The 12,970-nt window shown below is 37.4% G+C and overlaps 1 protein-coding gene across 1 annotated transcript in view; it reads right to left on the minus strand.

Annotated features, from left to right (window-relative positions):
• Positions 1-11,562: 11,562 nt before the first annotated feature.
• Bem46 (abhydrolase domain containing 13-like protein Bem46) overlaps positions 11,563-12,970 on the minus strand; it is a 151,224-nt gene continuing 149,816 nt past the window's right edge. Inside the window, exon 5 of the mRNA XM_067149012.2 lies at positions 11,563-12,436. Coding sequence (XP_067005113.1) covers positions 12,167-12,436 — 270 coding nt within the window. The 3' untranslated portion in view covers positions 11,563-12,166. The remainder of the gene's footprint in view (positions 12,437-12,970) is intronic.

Below are 12,970 nucleotides of genomic sequence, written 5' to 3' on the forward strand. Positions count from 1 at the left end.
TGTGGAGGGACGTATTCAGTGTTGTTCCTTTCTGTGGTGGTTGGTAGTGTGGTGTGTTACATGTAGTCAAAGAGGTGCGTATAGGGACAAACCCAAACACCTAGTCCCCAAGTCAGATGAGTTAGCCAGAAGTTGTTAAAATGCAATGCCCGGCCAGGAATTTACACCGGGACCACCTGAACTAAAGGCAACAATGCTGACCATTTCAGCCAAGCAACCAGACATAAACTATAACCAATATCAAAATTAAATTATAATGAATGAAATTGTAAAATACATTTCAAAAATATAATTTTTCTTAAGTGTTAAGCATTTTTTGGCTGGCAGTGTATATCTAAGCCAGCCAGCTCTTCAACAATTTGAAGATACATTTTGCATTGACAAAGTGTGCAATTTTTACTCCTATCAATTCCTTCATGCATTTCAATGATGTCCATATTTTTCTCCTCAGGTTTGGATACAGGTATCTTGTAAATTGTACAGTATACTCTTCTCATAAGGAGTATTTTAGCTTTACTCCTGTGAAGATCTAAACTTACCAGTTCATTTTACGAAGTCTGTGTTGTGACTCTTACTTCAATGAAAGTAACCAATTGCTAAATTCCTTTAAAGTAGGTATTTTTAAACTCTACTTTCATGTTGTTAAGGTATAGTGAATCAAGAAAAGTTGCAAAGAATTGCCTACATGTACAATGAGCTACAATATTATTAATTCTTATTGTATTTACTTGCATAACTTTCCTGCTTTTTAACAATGTTTAACCTCAAGAAAGGGGTTAAGGGAAATGATGCAAATTTAATTTTGAATAAATACTTTTCCATATAGATCTCCTTCAAAGAGCAAGGTTGTTCCTCTTCATGAACCTACACAGCTACACTCTGCTTGCTTTAAACAGTGCAATTCCTTTATTTTTCTCTGCACGTCTAGCACCTTTAACAGTAACACTTCATGCGAAACAGAATAATCGTCGTTTCTTAATTTAGTTACATATGATATGTGGTAAAATAAACAACAATGAAGTTATTGCCCATTTGCTGTTCATGTTTCCATAGCAGCAAAGTATTTATTTATTGAATATAATAGTCTGGCATATTATGAATTCAATGTTGTGTTCATTTCAGCAATTATGACTCCAACAGAGGAGAAGGTGTTTATCGTGGAACATTATTTCCAGTCATGCACAGTAGGTGTCAGAATGGGCCAAGTTTGCTTCACATTAAAGAACAGTATGAGGAACGATTTAATAAGGAGACACCAAATAACAGAACAATGTTAGCTGTTGTTGACAAGTTCTGTCATAAGGGATCAGTCTTATGTCAGCAAAAGGCGACACGAGGGCGCCCAATATCTATCACCACAAACAAGAATCACAGACTTCAACAGGTGTTATGTGCCTGGCCATGGAATATTAGACCCTTAATTTGTTGAGGATTCTGCATAGAATCCAAAAGTAGTGGATCAGGTAGTATACACAGACCTCGTCATTCCTATCTGTGAGGGATTTGCATCATTTTGGTCACACCACAAACTTACTCATGCAATAAGATGATGTAATAGCCCACACTGCAGAGGAGTTACTTACCCTTCTGCAACAACACTTGTGGAACTCTATTCCCATACCCTTCCAGCTCCCCAAATTTCAGTTTTCAAGATAGAAGACCCGCCTACAAATAATCCTGAATTATGCGAGATGATAAAGTAATTTTTTGTGTCCTTACAACAATATTTGTTCATCAACATGTTCAATAATCTTCAAAAGTGTTATGAACAATGTACAGTACATACATAGTTTGAAAACTTACTGTACCAATGCAATTAAATAATGTTTCAGTGTTGTTTGTTTTGCCACATATGTTCTTTCAACAGTTCTTTTTTTAATTTCTGCATACTGGCCTGATTTTGGTCCTCGAAGTGTTGAAGTGGTCACTGTACAATTGCTGTTATTTTCTCTGATGGGTCATAACTTCCATACCACTGTTCACTTACATCGTCGTCATCATCATCATCATCATCATCCATTTTTCTCATCCGGTTCCCACTGGGTTGTGTTGTTCATGAAACCTTTTCCATCCTCCTCTATCCAACCACCATTGTTCTTCCTTAACTGTGTTCCATGCGTTCCATTCCAGGTTTGTTCTAATTATACTATTCTTGATTGTTCAGTCACCTTAGTCTGGGTCTCTCTCTTGCCCTCCCTCGTCCTATCTGGGTCTCCATCATTCGTTTTGACATCCTTCCCCTTTTCCATGCTCTTAACATGTCCAAACCATCTAAGTTTAACCCTTTCCATTCTGTTATAAAGCTTTTCCACTTTGATTTTCTTCCTGATGTACTCCTTTCTTGTCTTTCTTACCATACTACTACTACTTACTTTTACGAAAGTCACGCTGCAGCACCTGAGTTTTATGTAAGGCCATCACATGTATGCTACTGGCATAAATAAAAAGAACAGTTGCAGTGTGCCAAGAAGACAACTTCATCATTTTAAGGACCAAAATCAGACCAGTAAGCAGGAATTGGAAAGGAACTGTTAAAATATCATATACGGCTAAAACTATTCACTTATACATGTAAAGAGTATGCCTCCCATGAGGTTACTACTATGCCTAGAGTAAGACGGAATGTCAAAATTGATGAGCAAGCAGCCAGATGGTGTCAAATTACTACTACTAGCATACTAGCTATGTGTGCGCCGTGCGTAGAGCAACATCATCCATAGCTGTCCGAGCCAAGAGGTCACGTTACTGCAATGTTGCTGCTTCCACTTCTACATCACCACATACAAATTGATGGCTGGATGTTTAAACAATAGGGCTACTGCTAGAAAGTGACATTTTATTCCACTCACCCCAGCTAGACTGTATGTTAAATAACGTAGTTGTCTACTCATAAATTTGCTCATTCAGGACAAATATTTCAGATTCCCTATGGGAATCAACATCTATATCATACTCATTAAATGACATAATTTTTTCACATAGTTCCCTTTGTTATAGGACCTCAGTGCAGACTGTCTTGAATTTTGAAGAAATGAAGTATTCTGAAATGTCATGATGGAATTAAGTACATCAAAATCAATTGTTTCATTACTGGTCATTGGGGGTAGGCACGCCGGTTGATCACAGTGCCAGTCCCAAGCCTGGATAAATGGCGAGAGTCGCAGCTGGAACAGCATCTGTAATAAAACTGTGCCAGAAACCATAGATATGTGGAGAAACTTATTCTGGAACAAGGCTAGAGCATACATGGCAATCAACGCATGGAGGGATCACCTTACCTCCATGAAAAGTGAGTAAAAGCTACTTACCACATAATGAGCATATGCAACTAAAGAGGCTAGCTCAACATATGAATACCAATCAGAGACATACCATGAACCTGCCTGTGAGGACATTAAATGTTGGATGCGTAACAAGTAGAAGCTGGGAAGTAACGGACTTTATGGAAAAAAGGCAACTCCAGATCCTCTGTGTTTGTTTAAGAGACAAAATGGAAAGAGGAAAAATCTAACTAAATTGGTGGATGTTATAAGCTCCTCTACTACGGTAAGAACACACAGAGAAATAGTGTAGGTACAGTTCTGAATACTGGCATGAAGGACAATATCACCAAGGTCGAGATAACTGACAGGCTAACGATTTTTAAGCTGACTGTAGAGAACCTCGTTACTAACATTATCAGTGTTTATGTACCTCAGAAAGGCTGTACACAAGAGGAGAAAGATGACTTCTGGACATCCCTGGATGTAGCTGTGAGATGGAGCTCTGACGAGGAATAACTTTGTGGTGACCTTAATAGCCATGTTGACAAAGTAAACAAAGGAGTGGAAAGGGCCTTAGGAAGACACAGCATGGGGCACCCAAATGTAGCTGGTGAAAATATTTTGGAGTTTATTATGGCTTTTGATATGGCAGTTATCAACACCTTCTTTGAGAAAGAGTTAAACCACTGGATCACCTTTGCAAGTGGAAGAAATGCCTCTTGAGTGGATTCCTTGTTGTTTATGAGAAGAGATCTGAAAGAGCTAAAACACTGCAATATCCTCCTTGGAGAGGCTACAGCAATGCACCATCGACCGATTGCCTGTCATGCTGAAGTCAAAAGAATAATGAATTGGTGAAAATTGCAAGACAACTGTTGTAATAGTTTCTTGGATGAAGTTCAACTATTTATGCTGTCTGACCTAGAGCAAGAAAATTACAACTGGGAAGAGGCTGTGGATCAAATCAGGGAAGCTGGGGAGAACATGCTTGGAAGATTGTTGGGTAAGGTAAAAGTAAACAAAGAGACGTAGTGGTGGCAACCTGAAGTGCAGGAGAAAATAAAAGCCAAGAAAAGATGGGATACATATAGACTAGGCAAGTACTGGAACCTCTATAGAGACGCACAGAAAGGAGCCAAAGAGCTGTGGCACTAGCAAAACATAATGCTTATTCTGACATATATGTGGAACTGGAAACAGAGGAGGGACAGAAGAAGATATTCAGAATCACAAAACAGAGAGAGAAAATTTCAAATGATTTGTACCAGTAAAAACAGATAAAGGACGAACATGGTCAACTCCTGACGAAGGAAATGGACTTCTTACAAAGATGGAAGGAGTATTTCCCAAAACTGAGGAATGAAGAGTTTCAGTGGACAGATCCAACAGTTATGCCAAAGCCTGCAAAAACAGTGAACTTACTGGGCAGAACTGAAATAACTCAAGCACTCTTGAAAATGAAGAACAGGAAATCTGTTGGCCCTAATGATGTATCCAAGTGTGGAAAATCTTAGCAGAATAGGAGTGCTTTTTCAAGTCTTATTCAGAAAGAACATGCAAACAGAGTGGATGAATGCAGAAGGAGTATGCCATCTGTAGAAATAAGGGAGATGTTTGCTCATACAATAACTACAGAGGGATCAAGTTGATAAGCCACATAAATGAAACTGTTCCAAGAGAGTTCGTAAAAGAAGGATCAGGAATTAAATTGTTATAAGTGAAGAACAGTTCGGCTTCATGGCTAGATGAGGAAAGACAGATGTTATCTTTGCCCTGTGTTTGCTGATGGAATGTTAACATTCTTCGACTTCGACATGACAGGGTTCCATGACAGGACGTATGGACTTGCTTGCGAGATAAAGGAATGCCAGACAAGTACAACAGGGTAGTCCAAGATATGTACACTAACAACAGTACAGTACAAATGTAAGATGCAAGACTGGGAAGCAAAAATGTTACAAAGTTCGTCTGATTTCATCAGGGTTCAGCACTTAGTCCACTACTTTTTGCCATCTTTATGGACTCAATATCTGAAGGGATCAGATCATAAGTTTCATGGATCATACTGTATGATGGCAACATTGTCTTGTGCATTAAATCATCTGGAGAACTGAATGTTTCATTGGAGAAATGGAGGTCTGCACTGGAAAAAAGAGACATGAGAGTGAGTAGGACAAAAATTGAATAAATCTCATGTGGAGGAACTAAACTTGTACATTTCCAATGGAAACCTGTGCCAATGACAGAAATCTTCAGATATCTGGGTTCAATGGTGCAGAATGATTGTGGAATAAGAACCGAGATCAGCAGAAGGCTGATATAAATGGAGAGCAACTACGTGAGTCCTGCCTGACAACAGGATACCATCAAACCTCAAGGGTTTTGTTTATAAGAGTATGATTCATCCTGGCTTAGTGTATGGTTTGGAAACAGTGTCAATGACAAAAGCCTTTGGAAGAATGTTGGAAGTGACAGAAATAAAAATGCTGCGATGGGCATGTGGCATGTCAAGGAAGGATTAAATCACAAAATGAAATCTATGCAGGACTGGGTAAAGGTGACTAGTGTTAAAAACAAGATCCATGAGTCATGACTAAGATGGTTTGTGACCACATTATGAGGAGAAGGAAGTGAATATGTGGAAAGATACCTCTTCCCAGGAAAAGAAAAAGATGACTGTTGTTTAAAGAGGCCTAACATCTCGGTCATCGACCCCAACAGAAGTAGAGGAAGCCCAATAGGAGATGGAAAGACTGTCATTTCAGATCTCAAAGGACTGGAGTTGGTGGAGGAACAAGGGTTCAACAGGAACTAATGAATGAGATGGATCCACACAATTGATCCCACGTGTCAGCAGGACTAATCATGCTGGAGAAGAAGAATTCAACAGATGAATGTTATGTTTAAAAGTACCTTAATGTTTCCATGACTGCACATTTTGCACACAAAAATAAATGATAACAGGAATTGTTTATATAACTTTATCATTGTGGGAAAATTATGCAAATTCCTCCTCCTTTCCAACCACTGAATCTCCATTTTAAATTTAAGGGTGGTAAAAGTATGCAGGTAAAGACAGTAATTATATTTTCACATTCATTTACTTAACAGCATTATATGGTTTTTCAGTTTATATACCTTGAATGCTTTCACGCATTTAAGTTTCTGGTTTAGGTGAGTCATTACCTTCAAGAGTATCAATAATGTCTGCCAATCTTTTATTGGCAAAAAAATATTCTTGAGAACTTGGACTGTAAACTATCAAGTCCACTGTGTTTAACTTTCTACCATTAAAATCCTGTTTACCACCTTCTTGTACAGTGAAGAGTGAAGTAGTCAAGATCATTGTACATCCAATTTCTGTTACTATAAGATTTCAGTATTTGGTGCAATACCAAACATGTATTTGACTTGAGGATATTTTGTCAGCCAAGTAGAAAAATCTTTGTATTTCACATTTCATCCCAAATGGTTTAACAACTTCTTGACATCAATAAAATAACTTTCTGATTTCATACTACCATCAACAATGAACCGTGAGATTTATAAGCAGAATGATGGATTACCTTTCAGTTCTTATTTTACAAGTTCCACCCTTCCGTTCTTCTTTCCCATTTTTAAGCTGGTAGGTGTTAATAGTGTAGCTTTGTGTGTCTGTTGACATCATGATGAAAGCCATGAGAGTTACAGTTCTATGTGTAATCCAAAATATTTTCATTTCAAAATTCCCATATTATAATCAACTAAACTAAATTTAAACTGTAAGTGAATTGAATGCGTATTGTTTTTATAAAGAGTAATTACTGTACGTTAAATACTAAACATGTATACGTCTGGTCTATTTTATCTCAGCTTACAAGCAGGTATCTAGTCAATGAAAAAAGTTTTATTATTTTGAACCAGAAAACATGTGAATATTGTCATCAACAGATATGCTGATGGCACCAAAGAAGTTCAGATGATCATATTACAAACAGCAAAATAGATGCCACTGTGTCATCCACTCTGAGCCAGTAAATACTTTCTTCCCACAGGAAAATTAAAATTGATATTTTCCTTGAATATTTCCGTTTCTACTTGTGCCAGGCTTCTTGTTCGTAGGCCTACTAGCCAGCCACTGCAGATGTAGACAAGAAAATTCAGGAGCAGTTCATAACTGAAGAACAAAAATGAAACATTTATGCTCCAGTGAGGTACTGGAGAGAAAACCATGTATGATCAGGTACTATTTTGAACTTCAACTGAAAATCTACAGGTTTATGGGTAATCTGAACCATAACAGCATGATTTTATTGTAGAAAATCTCCACTGAGCCCATAAAGAGTACTGCCCAGTTATTTTGTAACATCTTTCTCTCTCTCTATCCATTCAGTGGTAACATGAAGTAAAGTTAAAGGTAGAATTCCATAGGCATTGTATTAATAACATGAAACATTATCAAATGTAATTAAGATAATAAATACATTACAAAGCTATTCCCATACTTCTGGAATATTCTATGTATTCCTCTTCTACTGCAAACTTACCTAATCCCAACAATAATGCCACTAAGCAGAAGTTAATGCAATATATTACACAACAAAATACTTGATTTGTCCGATGGCTTCACAGAAGAGAAGTTAGAGAAGAATTATTTAACCATTCGCCTACAAAGATAAGCAGTTCTAGCCAGGCTTACAATATGACTGGGAAGCTAGAATTGAGTAATTTCTTGACAGACCATAGCAACTATCTTCAGTATGATTTTTTCACACCCTCTCCAGAAATCTCAAAACAGTACCTTATTCCAAGTCGTGGGGCACTGATGATTTGATCCAAACGTAAAACGATTTAAACAGCTGCTTCCCAATTTGTTAGGCAGCTGCCTCTGTGGATCAGTGGCCAAGTGTCGGCCTCCGATCCCAAGATAACGGGTTCAAACCCTGCAGAGGTAGTTGGATTTTTGAAGGGTGGAACAAAGTCCATTCGACACTCCATGTCGTACGATGTCAGCATGTAAAATATCTCTGGTGACACATTTGGTGTTTCTTCTTCTTCTTCTTCTTCTTCTTCTTCTTCTTCTTCTTCTTCTTCTTAATGTGCCATCTTCTAGCGAAGGTTGGTGGTCAACATGGCGATCTTGAATTTGGATGCAGCAACACGGAACAGAGACATCGTGTCTAACCCATACCAGTCTACGAGGTGTTTACCCGACAAAATTAATTCAATCTCAGCCACAGATGCCCAAGAGAGATTCGGTTTACTCTGCCATCTAGTAGGCCTAGAGTAAAACAGAATGTCGAAATTGACAAGCAGACAGCCAGATGGCATCAAATTCAAATGTCTGCACATGGTAGCCGAGGCCATATGATTTTTTTTAAATGTGACAGGCTTAGAGCAACTTCAGCTGGACAAATTAAAGGAATGCTTATTATTTCATTAGTTACTGCAGAATAAAACTCTCGTATGAATCCTATCAAAACTTAATGACATAAGTTATAATATGCCTTTTATGAATAGTCTTCACCGTTTAGGGTGTTCCTAACCCCTTTTCTAGTTTTGCAACAGATTTTCTTGTTTATACTACAGAATTCTAAGACAATAATAATAATATTATTTGCTTTACAACCCACTAACTAATTCATGGTTTTCAGAGATGCCGAGGTACCTGAGCAACTTCAAATACCACCGGACTGAGCAATTCTAGGACAAAGTTGGGAACAAAATTCAGAAACACAGCAGGAATGTTAGGTTAAAAAGTGAGGTGGTCAAATTTTACAAGCATAATGGTTCAAAAATAAAACATTTTAACACTCAGAAGAATCTTATAATCGAACAGCTAGACATGAAACTAGCATGACACAAAGCACGATTATTTTATATTTTTATGTGATCTCTGATAGTGCATGTTATACAGAAGTAGTATAATGGGATTAGTGCTGCCTGCTACTATACTTACCCACGTAATATTCCCACCCTTAATTTTGAAATAGAAATTTGGGGAAAAATAAACATTTGCTTAATTTTTCTGCCTTGATTATGTAAATGTTTTCCATCATTTGAATTTTTTTTTCAAATTGTGGGGTCATGAAAACATTAAGGCTATGCCTAGATGGATGTTTTTAAATGTAACAAATGTCCATTGAATGATGCAAGAAATATGCACATACTGGTGTGCAATAATATGACAGGGTTAGATGCTCCAGAAGTTATTGTGCAATATCAAAATACAAAGTTGTCCTCAAGATCACAACATGGACGAATTGATCACAGCCTGTACACTACCAGTAGTGTGTGCAACATTTTGCAGTTACACATATGTAATGACATAACACAGTTTATGCTAGACAATGCCTAAATATAAATATTATATGCCAGAAACTAAATCTATATAAGGCTCATTATACAGTTCTAGTTTCATTATGATACAGGTTCTCCACCAATCAGAGTTCAGATTTTCATTATGATACAACTGTTTCACCAATTAGGTAAGGATAGCATCGCACCTGCGCTCAACGCACTAGCTTCGCACTTGTTTCCAAAATCAAACATGTCGGACACACATATTAACATCAATGCACCTTCTACTTCCAATATTCTACAACCACAGGGCACATTCCCGCAAATTAACTTCACCAACTATACAATAAACAATTTGTATTTGGAATAAAGCTAGGTTATGATAACCTTCTATCAAAGGTTTGAAAACATGACATTGTCAAGGTCTCTGATCCACTCAAGGAAAATCAATAACCCTGCGTATGCGCTCTGCACTCTCTTCATTAACTGTCAAGTGACATCTCGACAGAAATTCACGAATATTTAAGAAATAGAGGTATAATTATCGTTGAACATAAACAGCTGTATGCAACTCACTTCGCTCGTTTTATAAACATACTCGTGTCTTAATTATTGCCATTATAGGCGTATTGCATAATGTACTATTATGAGGAACCGGGTAGATCACCAATTATTTGATGTATTCATCACTTTCACTGCTGTATCCATTCACAATGTTGTCCAAGAACCAATAATGAAACAATCGCTTTTAATGTTATGCTTAAGTCTGTCACGACTTTTCAAAACCCCTAATTTCTTCAAAACTACACGACTGTCTACACTGAGCCCTACAATATAAGAAACAACATCAAAAGTATATTGTGTAGCCAGTGCTTTCCAAAACATGTGTTATTTAAAATATGGTCTACCTGGGGTGAATTGAATAAAACATTCGGTTCATTTTATTGTTGCATTTGAAAATGCTTGTCTAACCATAGTCCTACTGTTTCAATGGCCAGTCATCAGCTCGTAGGCAGTGACTGAGAAGCGCAAGTGGCAAAGCAGCAGTAATGGGTGATAGGAGCAAGGAACCACACGGCAAGCTATGCACACTGTTAGTCTATGTATGGATCAATCACTAGTACTCCAGTAGTAACCATGTGGGAGACGTGTATTTGATCTGTATTATACTGGTCTAAAATGGGAGTTTTAATGCACAGATTAAATTAACAGTGATCATATTTGCAGGTAATAAGAGTAATAGTTATGCAGAATGTGAGTTTTGTGTACAGCTATCACATGAACACTACTGATGTAAACATACAGTGTGCCATGAAGACAGCCATATTTCGGGGACCAAAATAAGGCCAGTATCCCAAAATTAACGAAGAACTGTTAAAGCATGGCATGTAACTGTTAAAACATGGTATGTAAGTTACCGGATTAAGAAACAATGGCTATTCAGTTTCATACAAAATGCTGCAGTTAAGGTACTGGAAATCACAAAGAAAAGCAATATAAGAATCTCACAGTTTAAAGGTTGCTGTGTAGATTTCATGAAGGGGAAGAATCTTTCTCTTTGAAAGAGGACATCTCTATGCCAGTAACCGCAAAGAACCATACCCAAAATGTGGTGGAATTCCATCGGTATTTTAGATTCAATATTAAATTTGTATAATTTTCCCTCCTCCAATTTTTTGAGGTTGCTAAAAAGAAAAAAGAAAAAGGGATCAATTACTCAAGTAAATACGGTATTTAAAAGCACACACCTCTCTATACACCAGAAATCAACTAATTTGCTGAAATATTTTAGTACTTAATAAATAAGGAAAATGCTGTTCAAAGTGACTGTAAACTTATGAATTAAATGATACAGGACCTACAATTTTATGCAGAACCCACACCACAAGGATACGACTTTCTGTTTTAAAAATCATCCACTCTTTGACCATGATTTCAGGGTCTCTCAGAGAGAAACTAGAGACAATATCACTGTGAAATATCATGCCCTTTTCATTCTAAACTTGAGAGCCAACCACAATAATCATTATACCTCAATCACAACTTTAATTTTTAGTCATTTTACAGACCATATTATACCTAGGGAACTGAAAGCCCTGAGAGTAATTCTTCACACAGTCATAAAAGAAAAGGAAAACAATGAAAATGGATTCACCAATTATATCTGATAGTATGAAAGTTAACAAGGAATCTGACACTCACAGGGGATAACATTGTCTTTATCTAATCGTGTCTGAAAAAGACAAAATATTCAAAATAATGAGGCACTAGGAAAACCAGCAGATGAACAAGGTGGAGTGAAGCAGTATACATCATTCAACTTATGTAATACACTAACATGTTGGATTGAATATTAAGGTACCATTATACAAGGTATCTGACAGCAATCCAAGCAATCACGTGCAGGGTCAGAAAGGAATGTACTTAAAAATAGAGTCAGATGATTTACTAAACAAATGTTTACAGAAAATATATTTATTTAAGGTTATAGTTGATATCACATATCAATGTGAAGAGCGAGTGATTATTTGCACGATGACCAGTGGCATGGACCTTGAGAACAAGTCGCATGTTACAAGGTGAGCCTTCCAAGCTACTATAATATTTTGCCTCAATTTCTAGTTTCATACGGGTTTCACCTGAGAGGGAGGTGACTCTGGTAGAGTACTACGCATCCGCACATCTCTCAGAAAATTGGCAAAGGCATGATAGTACCCAGAGATGGTCCAGGTTTCATTGTGCGTCCCAGATTCAAACTGCAAGAGTTGCTTATGATGGCTGCTACAACAGCGATGCAATTCTGTCATCATCCGTGGTGGAACCAATGTGTCCGCTAGACCAGAGATGAACAGAGTAGGCCGCTCCAGACAGCTTATCTTCGATGCAGATAGAAACTAAAACAGAACATCAATACAAGTCTGAGGAACTTTTTAAATGCAAACACTTTTTATAACAAGACAAGAGGTTTACGGTAGTAGACTTGTGCACATATCGTACACAATAAAAGTACAGGAAATCATAAAGCACACATACAAATGGGTGGTGGTAGAATTAGTACAAGCACTCAAAGAGGTATGCCTTGTCTAGTGCCTTGGCTGAATGGTCAGTATAGTGGCCTTCATTTCACAGGTCCCTGGATTTGATTCTTGACCAGGTCAGGGATTTTAACTTTATCTGGTTAATTCCTCTAGCTTGGGGGCTGTGTATTCAGGTTCATCTTAATATACATCTTCATTTATGCACAACACTTTACACTACAAACCACCATAGAAACAGTCAATAGTGATTACTTCCCTCTACACTTCCCTCCAGCAGTAAAAATGGGCTGACTCCAGGTGACTGGGAAAAGGCCAGGAAGGAGGAAAAGATACAAAGAGGTATGCCTTATTCTTACATTATCAGAATCAGATGGCAGTGTTATTCTGAGA

This window comes from Anabrus simplex, chromosome 1 (assembly GCF_040414725.1).
Source record: "Anabrus simplex isolate iqAnaSimp1 chromosome 1, ASM4041472v1, whole genome shotgun sequence".
Taxonomy (NCBI): domain Eukaryota; kingdom Metazoa; phylum Arthropoda; class Insecta; order Orthoptera; family Tettigoniidae; genus Anabrus; species Anabrus simplex.